Below are 17,551 nucleotides of genomic sequence, written 5' to 3'. Positions count from 1 at the left end.
TTCCCAGGTCTGTCATGAAATTCATAAATAAAAAATCTGGCCTTTATTGCTATAGAGAGCAGTTGTTCCCTGCTGGTCACCTACAAGGTGGTAAATGCAATAAAACAGCTCCTCATTTCCGAAGCCGGAGAAATAAAGTTTGATTAAATGTTTCATGTCTCTCAGCTTCTAGAGGCGAGTTTCTCTGCTCATATTAGTATAGGATTTTTCCTCAGGATTGTAACCAGGGAAATGGCGTTTGTTTTCTTTGGTGATATTATTCTTGAAGGTGTCATCTGATCCTGCTTCATTTGCAATAATTTTAGGCAGATTTTTTTCAAAGTCCACCTGAAAAAAAAAAAGAAAGTTAGTTAGTTTGAAACCTGTATTCACTGCTCTTTTTTATTTTCCCTTGTTTAGAGGGTATCATGTTGCATTTTGAAATTTTGACCTCCTTTCTTATAAACCTTACTTCACTACATTAAATGACTCTGGGACCTACAAAGAGGCACAATTTAGTATGTCCTTTCCATACATAACCACTGATTTTCTCATTCTCTCATGTTGCTTTGGCAAAAGCAACACAAACAACTTCTCAAACTCTCCTGTTCATGTAAAAGTTCTGAATTGTGCCCTTGGTGCATTTACAGTCACTTAAATTTGTTCTTTCATTTGGATATTTATCTACATTTCAGTGGATTGTTTTTTTGTCTGGCCTATGTGGTTTTATACTGAAACTACTTGATTAATGTTGTTATTCCACATTTCAAGCAAATACAAAGATTTAAATGCATATGTGACTTTTATTTTATTTTTGCTGCTTTTACTGAGATTATTTTTTTTTCCCAGAAAAGTTGTAGATCAGTCTGCATCAAGCACCTAAAAGCTGAGCTAACCAGCTGAAGCAAATCTAGAGCCACAGCTGCTCTCAAATTAGATCATTAACTTTGATGTCAAATTTAATGCAAGCTGGGTGGAAGGGCAACCTCTATGTTACTGCCAAATATTGTGAGCCTTGCAGCTGAAAGATTTCTTCCAAGATTTAAAAGTATCCAAAGACTACTCTAAAGGAGCTGAGAACATACATATATTGCTTTATGCCCCTTTTATAAACCTAGCACATTCTGCTAAGCTGAAGTAATGTTGTTTCTCTGCAAACCGTTACAACAGTGCAAGTAGATGAGGTGCTGGTTCTTTATGGCTTGTTAACGAGCTGAGACACCTGGGGGAAAGCTGGTCCTGTTTCTGTGGAGGAGGAGGAAGAGGTGGGCAGGAGTAGCCCAGGTGTTGGTAGTTGCAGCTCTGCATGATGGGCCAGCAGTGGAGAGGAGAAGCTCTGGAGAGAAGCAGCTCTGCTGGGTCTGGAGGTGGGGATGGCATTGGAAGGAGAGCTTTGTGGACACGTGAGTTCTAAAGTCTTTCTCTGTTTGCTTGGTGGGAGGAGGCGGTAGCTCCATGAACTCCTCTCCAGGGTGTAAAGTGTGGTTTTGTCTTCAGGAAGGGCAGGGAGAGGGAGGTCAGCCCCCATTTCACAGCTGCTGGTTGTCCCGAGGGCTGTTTGTCTCTGAAGACCTTGCATCCCCATGTGCTGTGCAAACAGGGAATCGGTCACCTATTTCTGACTAAGGCTTGGCAGGAGGGTTCGGTTGATCTCATTTCCAGTCTGCGGTGCCTACGCAGCATCCCTTGCATAACTTCAAAAAGCAATTGCTGGAAGCTGGTCTGGTCCTGCGTGACACGTGCCCTGCACACCTATGTGTACATAACACCCACCTTTCCTGGGTCACAGGTGGGTTCAGGTACTCACCTCTGGGCTGTCATGCCGCACACCACACCAGAATAAAGTTTTGAGTCTTTCAGACCAAAAGCAAAATGGGTTGCAGACTGGCTTAATTAACACTGGTGGGATATCTTCTCCCTTATGAGGTCCTGAAAGGAGAAAATAATGATGCTTGAGTCTATGGAAAGCTTGGTGTGAGGCTTGGGATCCTTAGATCATGAAGTGAAGGGTGCGGGATCAGAGCCCACTGCCCTCTCCTGAGTTTCTCATGAGCTGCTTGCTGGACCTTTTTTAAAGCTTTTTTAACAACTGAGTCAGATTCTTGTGCAAAAGCATATATATATATATGTGTGTATATATATATATATATATATATATATAAAATTATAGATATATTGGATACCAACCTGTTATTAAGCTTATCAACAGCCCTGTGATGACACAGCCTAGGCAGCTGATGGCACTGAAGTACAGGTAGGACATGGAGTACCAGGTATCTGCCAGAAAAGGCCTGTGAAGAGGTGACAAAAAGGGAAGAAGCAGCCGGTGGTGACCAATAGGCATGTTCAGGGTGTCTATTTACTGTGCCAGCAAAATACCTGTCTGGAATTGCTGTGGGAGCTGCCGTCATCAGCACCTCGGTGCTGTTTGCCAGCGTGCAGTTGAGAGTGGACAATTGTAGAGGGACGGACTTTGTCGGTGGTGCAGGGTAAACGAAAGAGCCGGTACCAGCCCAAAAAGCCAAGGTGATTCCAGCTAAGAGGCCTCCGATAGCACCCTTGGTAGAGATAGAAAGATAATGTTAAAGGTGATGCATGGGAAGTGCTTCTCTGCAAACATGGATTTATTATAGTAGGAATAAGCGGCAGCTGGTTACAGTGTAAATCAGTTCTGTTCTCTCTCAACTGAGGCATAAAACATGGTGATTTATAGCCCTCTAGTAATAAAAGTTGAAGCAAAACTGTGACAATCAAAACTGCAATACAGGGTTTAGTTTTACTTCTGGGTAAATGTGATGGGACGGCTCGTAGGGCAATATGAAATGAGCTCACACTGTGTTTCACCTGAGTTAGCAAAGGCAGAGCGATTGAAATCGTTCTATGCATCCCAAGGTGAAGATAGGCTGGGGCGACTATTGAATATGTTTTTGTTTTTAATGAAAGAGAGGAAACTCAGAAATAAAAGTAATTTTTAAAAAATCCACCATGTGGATCTAATCACCAATTACTCCACAGTTGGGTAGAGTTAAATTGAAGTGGGATAAATTCAGACATTGAAAAGGGACCTCTAAACAGATTTTGGGCTCCTCGTTCTCTAAATCTGAAAAGCAGCCCAGAGACTAAATCTAAAAAAAAAAAAACAAGACAATTTTTAGGATGGAGTTTTAACCAATCAACACTGAGATCTTATTTTAGATAAATATTTATTTTCTTACCTGCCAGTTAGCACAAGGAAACACAATTCCCAGGGTAAATAGTCCCAGCATGGGCCCCCCACACATGCCGTGGATGGAGAGAGAAGCCTGTGGGTGCAGAGACAGGAGCTTAATGCAGCAACTGGAGGGACCATGCACAGGTCTGGTTTTGGTTTGTAATTTTTGGTGGAAAATGGTGGGGGAGAAGGGACCAACAGTGATTTCAGTGCACAATTAAAGAAAGAATCACACTTGGTATCACTTCCCAGCAGTGAGTAAATAGTGAAGGAGTTGTGGGATTTGTGATTTTTTTTTTTCCTAGTTATTCCTCTCAGCACAGTGTCCACAGAAAATGTTCAGGTAATCTAGCAGTCCTCGGGGATGTCAGCATTATTCAGTTCATTGTACTTCTTTTCATTCACGGTTAGTTCATTGTATTTCTGAAGCATGAGATACCTGTACAACTCCTCCCAGCAGCGATGCTGCTGCAGCCATTGAAGTGCACAGGACACCATATAATATACCTGGAAAAGATCAGGTGGTGAGGTTGTCAGCATGGGTTAGTGGGTGATTTCTAATTCGTCGACTGTCAGAAGTGACCAGGCAGCACGAAGGAATTTGCACTTTGGGCTTTGATGTTTAAAGAGGGCTATTTATCACCCAGCAGTGTCTTGTGTGAAGACTTGTTGTGTTTTAGGTTGGTTGATTTTTCTTATGAAGCAGAACTTAGCAGTGAAATTAATTTAGAAGCTATGCCTCATGTAGAAATGTTTCAATTTCTGTTGCCTTTAAGTAATGCTCCTAAAATAATCTAATACATGAATTGAGAAATGACAAACAACGTGGCTTTCTTCCTTTGACACTAGTTTTAACTTTGTGGAAGAAAAAATGTAGTAGTCTTGAGGAAAGCCAACCAAAACTCATCTTCTGTGCTAGCACACCTTGGTTTCAGAGGCAAAAATGATATTTCTAGGTCCTGAGTGCAAAAATTAAGTAAGTGGAAAAGCAGGAACAGAGAAGGTTGGACATAGTTACAGATGCAGCAAAAGTGCTGCGTTTTTTATCCTCTGTGATCTTTGCCAACATCAACAAATGGTTATGATATTATAACAATACTTATAAAAGGGTTATGATATTACTGAGATACTTGTAAAAAATATCTTAAAAATTCAAAGCACTTTGAAAGCTTGATGCTTTGAAAATCTATTTTTCATGTCGTCTTTAATTTTTTTTCTGAAAAATGAATAACTTCCTTATGCAATGTTCTAAGTTCTAAAATAAATGTCCTGTTGTACTACTATAAAATAGTAATATTTAGTAATACTACCATGGAGTAATGTCTTAATAACTACGTTGATAGTCTTTATGTTTTGTAAAGAACATCCCAGGGTGTTGCCCAGTATTTTCAGTAGACAAAACTTTTCAAAGGGTTTTGAGTAGTGCACATGCTTAATTTTGCTGATGGATCATGCTGACGTCCATCCTGAAAGTTTGTACACGGTTATGCTCCTGTGGAGGTTTCTGAAGCTCGAGTATGTTTCTGAAGCAGATTTTCTAGACAGTGCTCTTTGCTGCTTACAGAACTGCTCTCAGAGTCAATTGAGAATCTCTCAAGGCTCCGAGTACATAAAATACTGTCTTATTTTCTTCTGTAGTAATAGCAACTGGAGGTATGGAAACATTTACCATTAAACAAATAGATCCCATCTGTGGTACTTACACAAGCCTTTGCTGATCCATGTGCTCATCTTGTCAGAGAGGTTTGGGAAACCTTTCTTGACCAAGTCTTCGAAGGTAACAGTTGCTAAAGCATTAATGCTGGCAGCTACCGTGCTGTGGAAAGGGAGAAGAATGTTAAGTAAATAGGAAGCAATATAATCTGAAATAAAGTTGTACTTGTAGTGAAAGGCTTATTCTTGTTCAGCACTAGTATAAAATGTACAGTTCTTGATGAGTATTTTTCAGGTACATTGCTGATACTGGTAAGGTTTCTGTCCCTCTGTGATCAATAGCAGCCCTGCTTCCTGTTGACACAGAACAAGATAGAAACTCATCCTAATTGATCCTTCAGTTTACCAAGCTGCAAAGACCTTCAACATACAGAAATGTTCCAGAATAAAGATATTACTCCTTTGCAAGTCAAAGGATGTGCAATGACCACTAGTAAAACCCTCTTCCTCCACAGAATGCCTGTTCTGTTTTCTCTCATAACTGAAAAATATGGAATAGGAATATGCTGACCCTCTTAGCTAGAGAAATGAGCCCATGTTTCATCCATATGATACCTGTGAATTTGTTGCAACAGCATGGCAGTGGCAATACCTACAGCGCAGTATTTTGTACCCAGTGTCCTTTACTCTGTTCTCTTAGTCTCCTGCCAGGAGCAGCTAATGCCTTATATGTGGGATTTTTTTGTTGTTGGTTTTGGTATTTCCACCCCCCCCTTTTTTGATAGCTCTTTTTCTACAGAGAAGAGTCTTTAGAAGCAGCCTGTTTGAGATGGAATCTATGATGTTTTAATAATGTCCCTGTGAACTTGATTCTTTTTCTAATGGCCTGTGAAGTATTGGTGTTTGGCTTATAGAGGGTAGAAACCCCAATAACATGGTACACCCTCTGAAGAACCCACAGTTTCTAAAACTCCTCTGAGCAGTCATCTCTGTTCCTAGTCTAATTCTGTTTCATTTGCAGATAAGCTCGCTGAAAAGCTCCCTATCCTTAACTATGATATTGTGTCAGTCAGGCTAAGTAAAGGCAATTTCACCATGAGTAGCGACAAAGGTATTTCAGGAAGCTGAGCTCAGTTTTTCTACTCTTTTCTCTGTGTTGATAATGTTATTTTAAAATGCATTTGAGATAAAAAGATACTGGAGAAGTGGAGCTGGACTTTGGCATAAATATGATGTAACTCGGCAAAGCACTACTGCTGCTTCCTAGAATATGCTAAGAAACACAGCTGAGCTTTTCTTAGGGTTTCATGTTTTGAGCTCCTTCTGGGTCCTGAAGAAGTTGATGGTACGCGGCTAAAAAGTCATTTCAGATTCACAAACCTTAATGTTCCACTGAATGCACATGTGACAAACAGTCCCGGAACTCCTGGCATCGAAGAAAAAATGTCCATAACAAAATATGGCATGAGCTGGGGTAGAAGGAGCACAAGAGCAACACAAGCAATTAGTTAAGATTTTCACAGATAATGGAGGAGAAATAGCTGCTTCTGAGCATGTTGCTGAATTCTGGGTTTGTTCCAGCTAACGAGGTGTCAGATTTTGAGCAAAGGGGATGTCATTTGGCAAAAGTGCTCAATCAGATTAACGCTGCAGGAGTGCCAGAATAGATATATTTTAGTCCTGATTTGGCAACCGCTTTAGTGCTTGAGCACTGAAAGGACATAAAGCATCCCACAAAACTTAATCTGACTCCATAAGTGCTACATCTGGAACCAAAGCAGCTTCTAATTATGATAACGGATATCTGTACCTGGTCAGGTGCTGAAATGAAGGCAGCAGTCCAAGGGTCACAACCCTTGTAGTGAGAGTACATCACCAAACCACAAAATACTGCACACACCAGGACTACCCAAAGTCCCAATAAATTCAGGTAAAGTGCACTAGGACAAAGGAGAGAAACTCTATTTAATACAAGATAAATATAGAAAAGTTGTTACCAGTTAGTTATTTCTAACTTTTTAGAGAGACACCCTAATCAAAGTTAGCTATAAAATCTCTTAAAGGCATCGATCAACAGGACTAGAAATTGTGTGTAATACTGATTTTAAAAGCATTAAAAAAATACAGCCTTTTTATGCTCTAGGGAAAGGTTCTAGGTAACTCCATACAGCTGGAAGAGATGGATCTAAGACCAGTAACTTGTAGACGGAACAGGCTGCGCTGAGAGCCGGGTCTGTCCCCTGTAAGAGCAGATTTTTGTGTGTTTGTTGTTGTTGCTATTCTCCCTTTGTGCCACACAGTATTATTTTGCATGGATTCCATCATGGTTGCAATGCCACCATTGCAAAGTAACGCAATCGTTTTGGGTTTTTTTTCACCAGTCCATGAAATGGATGTGGCTGACAATGTGGGCTGAGAAGGTTGTGTGGCTGCGGTTTGGTAATCCCGTCATTCCTGAGAGATGCCGCATTTTGTAGAGCCTATGTTGTGTTTGGACGTCACCTCACACAAGGTCTTTTGCTAGTGACAGCTCAGAGCTGTGCTGTATTGTCACTTTCAAACATTTTCAACAGGGTAAATTCATACAATCTATCGTGACCCTAATTAAAATGAGCATGATTGCAGCTAGCAAAAAAGATAACTGAAGAAGGAAAAGGATACCACTTTCATGCTTTAGCCAAGTGGGCAAGCAACTAGTGCTAAGCTTATGAAAAAAAAAATCTTGTTTTGTAAAATGTATCTAGCTATGCACATAGTGATGCTGAACTTGAGGAAGATAGTTGACTGTCTATATTGTGAAGTTTAATTTGGTTCTTTGCCATTGATTCTAATTATTCTTATAGCATATATACTATATTCTTTAGAATTTTAATAACTTATTTTTTATCTCATTTTGTTTAGATCATGACTTGTACTATAGTACCCCATTAAATCAATAGCCACTTTTAATAAAATAAAACATAAACACAATTCCAATAACACAATACATATTTCAAATAAAGATGTGGGTAGCACAACTTCTGTGTGGGCATCTTTTCCATGCTCTGCTTCTGAAGATTAGTTTGGCAGTCTGCCCCCAAATGAATAAACTGCAAGAGTTAGACAGCTCCTCATATTTCTTTCTTTATTTGCTTGTGTCATTTAGGGCCAGAGGAAGTAAGACCTTCAGCACAAAATTAGCTTACTACCACCCAATGGGATCCCAATATTTAACATAACGAACAAGCTGTTAATAGAATTTCATGTCATGGTTTTTTTGATTGCTAGAATAGGCTAATGACAAGTGACTTACAGTTTAGCATGCTTTTCTGACTTGCAAGAAATGCATCTCTGTATTGTGGACTGATTAACCCCATAGAGCCCCAGCCATGTAAATGTTCCCCCAATAACAATTGTCCAGAAGGTGTGTCGTCTCAAAGGATCTATGTCAAAGCTAGAAAAGAGAAAGAGAAGTGATTCAGTTCACTTACTTAAACAGACGTTTATTTAGCAAGACACAGCTGTTTAATCAGCATCAGGAGTACTTCATTGGTAATGCCATTTTCCAGCACAGCAACATTTAATGTGTTTAGATTTGGAAGTGGTTTTTACTTTTGTATTGGAACACGTTGCTATCAAGTCAGGATAAGCATATATCATGCAGACTTGGTCAGAGGACCATTTAATTGAGATAAACCGTGTTTATAAGGCTTTTTTTAATGCTCAGATTTCAGATCTGTGTCATATTGCAGCAACAGACCTGCAAGCCATCCTGCCTGGGACCTCGTCCTCTGGAAGGAACAAAGCCACTTACTAAACTCTAAAAATCCTCCGGACTCTCAGTTATATCATCATGATGTGCTATTTTCTTTTATCAGAAATTGCTTCACCTGCAGTGTTAACTTTTTTTTTAACAATGCAATTTCATTACTCAGTAATTCTAACCAGCACAAGTACATCTTGTATCTGTCATCTTTGCAATCCTGCTAATCTTGACTTGTATAGCAAATAACATTTGACCTTGCTGCTATGTTCTGTTCCTGACTTGCCCTGATCAATGAAATTTCCAGTCAATGCCACGAACAGCCAAAGGAAGGTCAGCTTGCTATCCCAGTGCACCATTGCTGGCTCGTACTTAAAATGAAGTTTCAGTTTTATGAACAGAAAAGATATATACAATTGGAAGGAGCAATTAGGCTGTGTTTGTAGCTACGTAAAGTAAAATGGGAAAGCTTTGATTTCTTCAAAGAGGGTGACAGAAAGAGGAGTTAAGCTCTCCTGGAAGATCAGCTGTGTTCCAAGAACTGAAGAACTAGGGAATAGACTTCTTTGAGTCACTGAGGTTGTTCACTGGTAGTAAAATAATAAGCCTGAGTATTTTTGTCTAAGTGAAGGTAGGGTTCTAAACACTAAATATACAAAAAGAAAAGGTTTGCGCCATTTGTTTCTTACTCAATTACGTTTAGCCGCGATCCTTCATAGGCAACTTCCCAGATCTTGACCAATCCACCGTTCAGAGTAGTTCCTCGAATCAAAACCGCCACGAAGCCAGCCACCAGGACAATCATTTGAAATGCGTCTGTCCAGACAACGGCTTTCAATCCTCCCTAAAACAAACAGGATGCTCTCACATTCTTACCTGTTGTTCAAGTACAGCAAAAGTTAGAAAGACCCTTTAGTTCAGGAGCTTATGAGCTGTATGTACAGCATCTAGAAATTAAATTTTGTATTTTCTCATGAAGGTTGTATTTTTACAGGTCAGAAAATGACACAAAGCCTGCATGGTTTGTCCGGAGTCCTCTAAGAATATTTGACCTCCAGTTATTTTAATTTTTTTTTCTGCTTTCTTTATAAGCATTTGAAGAATAGAACGTGGTGGGGAAGAAAAGCTTAGGGAATACAAGCTGGCCTATATTTTTACTTCCCATAGCACTGTGTACACCTCTCAGAGCCCCGTGGTCCACAATTAGCCTAAAACAGAAAAATCACACCAGAAAATTTGAAGTTCATCTTCTACAGCTACTTTAATATTTGATCAAAACTGTGCTGAAGCAGCACAATAAGTGTTTTCAACAAGGGCGAACTGAAATATTGATGAAATTCATCAGTGATGGTGATGACAGAAGTTGGGTTGTGTCCTGAGAGACAGGGCTCTGCCACTTCCACTGTGATGTTAGTTTTTTATGACATGGGGTCTTGTGTTGCTTCCCCTCAGAAGCAAAGTTCTCTATGACCTCTTGATCGCCCTTCCTAAGTTTTATCACTCTGTTCTTGAGCTGGGAGGCACATTTTTCATTACAGTGTTTTTGAGTCTATAACTTGTAAAAGATAAGAAGAGTCATCTTCTCAAAACATTTAGTATGGCAGGGGAGGGTTATCGCCTCCTTATCTGGACTCTGTCTCATGCTGTCTGGTTTAAACCATGGGACACACAGGAGAGGATTTGAGAGGATTTTTTTTTTTTCTCCAAATAGGTTTACTTGTACCACAGAGCCTAAAATAAATTTATCTTTATATTCTACTACTTTAAACTTCAATCGCTTGGACTGTATCTGGAAGCGGCGCATCTGCAATAATCTGTCATGTATAAAGGATGGTTGAATTGACAGTGTGTTCCAGCTGTTTGGTTGTGCCTGTTACGTACCAGAGTGCAATAGAAAGTGCAGACAATTCCTGTTGCAGCTACAGAGCCCCAGAGATCAAATCCAGTGACTGTGAAACCGAAGAAAACCAAATGGTTAGCGAAATGGAGGTAGGTTATCTGGATGCTAACAGAAAAGCTATGACCCTTAGAAGGATGAGAGTAATTACTAATTTTTATCTTTTGTGTCTATGAGGAGCTTTTCTGGGTTGTTCAGGTTTCTTAACACTACTGGATACTGTTTGGTGCTGTTGTTTTCTTGCGAGTTGGACTTAGGTAACTTTCAAGCTTGCAAAAGTAATGCTTAGGAAGAATAATTGCACAAAGCAAAACAATCATTCCTATGGAAAACAGGTTTATAAGCACTACTTTCCTTCTGTTCTTAGTCCAGAATTTTCTCTTGAGAAATCAAGTTCTTCACAGATCTCCAAAGAATCCCAAGGGAAAAAGCTCAACCCTAAACTGAATTCCATTCCATTCAACTAGGAGCAGTTTAATGCTAAAATGTACTGCATTAAAACAATTTTTCATGTTCATTTTACTTCATAAAGTTACTTCACACAAGATGTACAAATTTTGGGTTATGTTATATTGAATTCTCTCCCACTGGGCATGTTTTGTGAGGGCAAATCTGTTTGCAAATATTCTGTTACTAGCAAAGTTAATATGGCCTAGTAACCTACGTGAACCATCACATAAAATTCAGTTGAGCCCTATAGGAGGGAAGCTTGGCACCATGTGAGAGGTGGAGTTGGACAAACTGGATACAACCCAGATGACAAACAAAGAGAAGATCCTTCCAATCTCTTCACAGTTGCTTTGGTGAAATCAGGTGTTGGGTCATGGTGCTTCCTTATCCCCTACGGCAGTAGAATTGCAAATCGCACAACTTGTGATGGATCCTGCAAGCCTGGTTTGTAAAGATTAATTAAAGAAGTGTGTGGAAAACAGCACAGCATTCAGCTATGGGAATGGAGTTATGGCCATGGGAACATGAACACGGGGAAGAGGGGGGAATCAAAGTACAGGTTATGGTCTTGGATCATCAGCTTGTACTGTGAACTTTGCCAGCCTGTTGAGAAATTGTTCATTGCTATCCTGTTCGAGTGGTTACTGAGTGCAAAGGAGAGCAGAAGAGCAAACACGGGGCTCCTGCTAATGTACTTGTAAGATCTGGGGAGCCATAAATGCAGAGCTATGAGGTGCAGGCAAAAGTCTTCTTAGAGAGCTCCTGAGGGATGTATTTAATTTTTTTTTAGAATTCTGTATCTTTTTCCTCCACTTCTTTTAATCTGTTTGTCTTCTGGCGTGGTTATTTGGGGTAGCATGTGAACTCACCTTGGTTGAGTGCCAGTGATGGAGCATAAACCACTATCCCCGTGTAAAGGATCTGAAGGAGAAAAAGTTCATGAAAAAAAGTACACATACGTGAATGCTCAGGATTAAAGCTTCTATTTAGAGTGAGATTCAGAGGAAAATACCAGATCTAGAGGTTTCTGTAGATCAGCTTGCATTGTACATAGCTTTCTGTTTCAGCATTTACGAACAAAAATATTTGATTTAATTATTTTCTAATGGAAGGACCATTATCTCCTTTGATATTACTTATTTGACCCATTGATAAGATGACAAAAATATCCTAATCAAATGCAAAGAGGAGGTCTGAGGAAGACACAAACAGCGATGCAGAGATAACTTGGACTGATATTGGAAATTAAGCTTCCCTTGTTCCACTCAATCCCTTTCGCAGTAACTGACTCGATGCCCTTCACGTGCGTGTTCTGATGAACTGAGAAACAAAGCCTGGAAGTCAATAAGCATGAAAATCTATTGCTAAAGGTTTTGGAATTAATAAAATGGAATTAATTTAGAAAGAAATGTCTTTTAATATCCCATCAAATCCCATTGTCCATCAAATACATAACTAACGTAATATTATGAGATGGCTCCTTCTGAGACCATCATAAGGCTGGAACTACCTGGGGATTCCTCCAGGAGATGCCACATGCAACAGCTTTCATATGGGAGAGCTTCACTCCAGTGTCATAAACGGGTAACTGGTGAACTAAATTACCCAGTACAGCTTCTCATGAAAGACCAAATCCACTCACTTGGAAAAGACTTCAAGGGAACATAATGAGACCAAGAATCTGAGAAGCTATGGGAGTTCAGCACAACATCCAAGTGTCAAAGACAACAAAAATGATATTTTTAATCCTAAACAGGAGAAAGCTAGAAGGGTAGGAAAGCAACCATTCTTTCTTCTTAACATTCATAGTCTAAGTGAAAAAATTAAGGAAAAAAGAGTGCGCATTAAAATCTCTCCTTGTAAAAAGAAAAAATGCGCAGTGTGAGACTAGTCTGTCAAAATAAATGTTGGGTGGAATTAGCATAAGCAAAGAGTCAATGTCTTCTTACCGTCTGCAGAATGTAAATCAATGTTGCAGCCAGGCGGACAATCTTGTTAAATCTTAACTCCAGATACTAGGAAAAAGAGAAATCTCAGTAAATTGTATATGTTACATCTGTGACACAGTTATTAACCTTCTGTTTACCCTGAGCCACAGCTTGCTATGCAAGCAAAATTACTGGCAAGTGGCACAATTGCTATGAGTAATGAGCAGGAGAGCATGATAGTTATTACATGTAGTAATAATTACATTTAAGAAATCTTCTAATCGGTTGCATGTATTTGAGACTATATATTGGGTTACAGTGTTTGGTATCTGCTTTGTATTGGGAATAACTGAAAAAGCCCAGGGGCCAGAAGGAAAAGAAATGTAAACTTCAAATGAAAGTATGTTTCAACTATATGAAGAGAAAACTTGAGGTCGTCTCTAGGAGAAATAACTTAGTTTGACTCCCTTAGTGACAAAAGCAGTGGTGGAGCAGATGGAGAAGCAGTAACATAGAGGCTTTCACAGTGCTTGAGCTAATCTGGCTTTCTCACTTGCACTGTCTCAACCTAAAACCAAATCTGGATGTCATCAATATGGAGTGGTAAGTGGGGTTCTTCCAGGTGGATGTAGAGAGGTGTTCCCCACTACCACACAACTGTGGAGGCTAGTAGATCCCCAAAAGCCCAGATTTTAAGCCTGAGACTCTCTGTGGAGTGACAATAAAAGTTAAACCTGCATCACTAACCCCATGGCAACCTCAGGTGGGCTGGTCCCTCCCTGGGCCATAGTCCCAGGTGTTCCCCAGCAGATGCCAGGCACAGGCTGTTCAAATCTTCTCTCTTTTGCAAGTCACTGTTTCCAAAGCAGTTTCTTCTGTCTCTTGCATCTTAAGCCACACAGTCTGACATATGAATAAATAGCTAGTTTATGTAACTTCACTTGTTTCTGAAATTAATTATGGTAGGCAACAGAGTCATTTTTCCAGTATGCTTGAAGGGACTGTCTGACTACAGTGACACCTTCAGTAGTTCAGATGAGAGACATAATTCATTATCTGATCTTGTATCAAAACCAGCTAGAAAATGCAGTTAGTTCTGGCAATGTGCATAGATACTTCATTTTAATTTTTTCCAACCTGTAACTGAAACATTTCCAGATACCAAAGCCTTGTTTGTCTATTTAACCAAGACCCCTCCTTGGGTTTGTGCTGAGAGAACATGAGCAGCCTTTCCCTTCCCAGGAACTAACCTTTCTTTATCCAGTTCTTCCATATTTGAAACTGCCCACAAACAGGAGAGACCAAATCTACAGCAGTCAATTAAAGTGACTAAAAGGATATTCCCAAATGTTCAGAAGGTGTTTTTTGGGCGTGTGGATGACAAGGGCAGCACACTGTGCTCCCAGGAATAACATCACAAGGTTTACTAATTTTTATTGGGGTTTGGGGGCTTTTTTAAATGCTAAACTGTCACATGAAGAAAATAATGTGTTGCAGGAGAAATACCAGGCAAAACCTCCAGAAAATTCAGAGGCCACTGGTTTCATTTCCTAGAGAATACATGGGTTTGTACCCCAGCCCTCATTCATTTTTTTGAGAGAGATGTGCTATCTTCTTCCTCCTTATCCTTCCCCCCTCAGCTTTTTAGGTATTAAATAGTCTGTTTCCACAGACAATTGGACCAAATTGACAGATCTGGACCAAGCTGGAATTGGATTCTACTGATTCTTTTTTTCTTAAACTCTGTCATTAAAACCTGCTTGCTAAGCCAGAAAGAAATATTTACTTATAAGACCAAAAAGCATTTGGATACACTTGAAATATGTTCCAGGTCTAACAATTTTATGCTGGTGTGTAAGCCCTCATCCTGTCTCTGCTGTATGTGCATAACAGGAGCTCTGACCCCTAATTTGTGCTTTCAACTTATGCAATATAAATAACTAGTTTGAATTAATGCAACCAGTTACTAAAAATACTAAATGCATCAATAGAATTGTTCTATTAAACACTGTAGAAAGCCTTCTCTCAGAGATTTTTCTCTAGAAATATCTATATACATGATACTGACTTTTATGTTAGTATAGTGTCTTTTTAATTATTATTTTTACTTACCTCATAAGCGCTTGTAACGCCAGATCTGTAAAATATAGGTAGAAAAAGTTCAGCAGTAAAAATGATGGTAAGCGCATATGAAAGAAAGAAGAGAACAAAGGATGCCCCGTAGCGATAAACTTCGGAGGGTGTCCCCAGAACGGTGACTGCTGACATGAAACTTGACGTGAGAGAGAAAGCTATTGGTCCACATGTCATCTGCCGACCACCCACCAAAAATTCCTTGGAAGTTTTCTTTTTCCTCTCTTTAACTGCAAAAAAGACTCCGATGCTAGCACATACTAGAAATAGTCCTGCAAAAACAACATAGTCCCAAGCCACGAATTTTTTGACTTCTGGAGCTACAAAGTTTGACATGGCACCAGATGGACAATTATCTCGTGGAGGATTCTGGTTTTCTGGAGCTGTTGCTGTCAACAGATTAACTTGACAGCTAAGTTCAAGCTTGTCTGTAGCTCATCAATGACAATAAACAGAAAGACTATTCAGCTAGGAGACTTTTTTTTTAATCCGGTTGATTTCTAAGGATTGAAAAAAACAAAATAGCAAAGGATGAGTTAAGGCACTGAAGGCACTTAGACCCTGGTGCTACTGATGCTTCTGTCAGGCAGGCTGCAACACAGCACTTGGCTGTGAAATCTGTCGTACGCTCCCTTTTTATCTCTGAGGTTTTAATTAAAAGTTAAACATTAGCCTGACACATTGACTTGATCTGACTCTTTTCTAACCTCCCAGCATTTTTAAATAATAAAATGAAAGCGATAAAGAAATAAAGGCAAGCAAAATGGAGAGCTCAGTGTAGGGCTGTATGACCCCACCAGTGAGTTTGTTTTCAGAGGAGCAATTCCTTCATATGGTTAAAAACTAAACTTGAACATCAACAATAGGATTTGGAATTGCCTTTCCATGTTCTAAGCGTGCTCCTTGATAAACCTTCTGGAAGTTAGGGCTGCCTTAAGGAACTGGAGCCTTTAATGGCTAAAAGTAGGTGTGGTGCTTTCCCAGCACTGGTGTGATTGGGGACCCAGGGGATCTCCAGTTGAGAAGTACAGTTTGTACTACACTATGTTTGAGGATGACTTTCTGTTAGAAAACTAATTTTTCACTGATCACTAACAGCAAGTTTACTTATAGCTTATATGGGTTTGTGCTAGAGGTGGGTTATTTTATTTAACCATGTATGACTAGGGCAGACTTGCAGGACAAGGCCAAAGAGAAGCACATTAGACAACAGCAACACTCTTCTTAACTATGTCTTTGTTGAATTCAGTTAACGAGGTCTTCCTTTTTCTTCTTTTTTTAAGTTTTCTTTAATAAGTAAATTTTTTTTTATCCCTGTGTAAACCATAACAACACATTTTCCAAAGAAGGAGACAATGACTTGTCATCCTGAAGAATTACCATGTGCAAAGAGGTTGTGTATGTGGTCACAGCCCTGAAAGAAGGGTATCACAGTATGTTTGGGATTGGAAGGGACCTCAAAAGATCATCTAGTCCAATCCCCCTGCTGGAGCAGGAACGCCTGGGTGAGGTCGCACAGGAACATGTCCAGGCGGATTTGAATGTCTCCAGAGAAGGAGACTCCACAACCTCCCTGGGCAGCCTGTTCCAGTGTCTGTCACCCTTACTGAGAAGAAGTTTCTTCTCAAATTTAAGTGGAACCTCTTGTGTTCCAGCTTGATCCCATTACCCCTTGTCCTATCATTGTTTGCCACCGAGAAGAGCCTGGCTCCATCCTCATGGCACTCACGCTTTATATATTTATAGACATTAATAAGGTCCCCCCTTAGTCTCCTCTTCTCCAAACTAAAGAGACCCAGCTCCCTCAGCCTTTCTTCATAAGGGAGGTGCTCCACTCCCTTAATCATCTTCGTTGCCCTACGCTGGACCCTCTCCAGCAGTTCCCTGTCCTTCTTGAACTGAGGGGCCCAGAACTGGACACAATATTCCAGATGTGGTCTCACCAGGGCGGAGTAGAGGGGAAGGAGGACACATTTTGGAGGCAATCAAGAGATACAGTGATTTGTGGTAGATTTTAATGTTGTGAAAGTCCTTTTCTTCAGCATTCTCTTGGCTAGGGATGGATCCCCATGTCTCCTTCTGAAGTCACCAGCAAATGGAGATGTTTTTGCTGTTGTCAGTCGTACCTTGCAAATTAGTGGGTGTCCAGACCTGAAGCCTTGCTTGTTCCCTTTCATCTGCTCTGGAGAAAGAGGAGAACATGTACAGCAACATTCATTGTGTAACACAGAGTCAAAGAAGATCCAAGACAACCTATGGCTGGAACTGGCTTCTTCTGTCCACATGTGCAGTAGGGATTGTGCAATTTTCATGGTTGATTTCACTGTAAAAGTGGTTGAAATGTCTTGAAATGTCTTCTGCTGTGGCAGAATGTGATTTTTTTTTTTTTTTTTTTTTTTTTTTAAAGATACTTATTAAAAGGCACTGCTTCATTTATAGTGGAAATACTTTTGGTTTAAAAAGTGTGAGGTGCACATTGTGAGGTATGATCCAGCCCTCTCTGAGAGTGGGGATATCAATTAAAGGCCCATTGGTTGTCATAGCACTGGTTTGTGAGC

General features: G+C 40.0%; 1 protein-coding gene across 1 annotated transcript; it reads right to left on the bottom strand.

The window, feature by feature from the left end:
• Positions 1-168: 168 nt before the first annotated feature.
• Positions 169-15,329, bottom strand: SLC5A12 (solute carrier family 5 member 12; the record flags this gene model as incomplete). Its single annotated transcript, XM_082058091.1, has 15 exons — positions 169-327; positions 1,787-1,908; positions 2,167-2,270; positions 2,359-2,537; positions 3,195-3,281; positions 3,630-3,697; positions 4,894-5,006; positions 6,224-6,312; positions 6,654-6,783; positions 8,136-8,276; positions 9,275-9,429; positions 10,467-10,534; positions 11,802-11,853; positions 12,882-12,947; positions 14,973-15,329. 15 exons carry the CDS (start codon positions 15,327-15,329, stop codon positions 169-171), a joined length of 1,890 nt encoding a protein of 629 aa, XP_081914217.1.
• Between the last annotated feature and the right edge of the window lie 2,222 nt (positions 15,330-17,551).

This window comes from Streptopelia decaocto, assembly GCF_964273445.1.
Source record: "Streptopelia decaocto genome assembly, chromosome: 7".
NCBI lineage: Eukaryota > Metazoa > Chordata > Aves > Columbiformes > Columbidae > Streptopelia > Streptopelia decaocto.
Note: the sequence above shows the minus strand (reverse complement) of the source record. Positions and strands in the feature narration are given on the sequence as shown.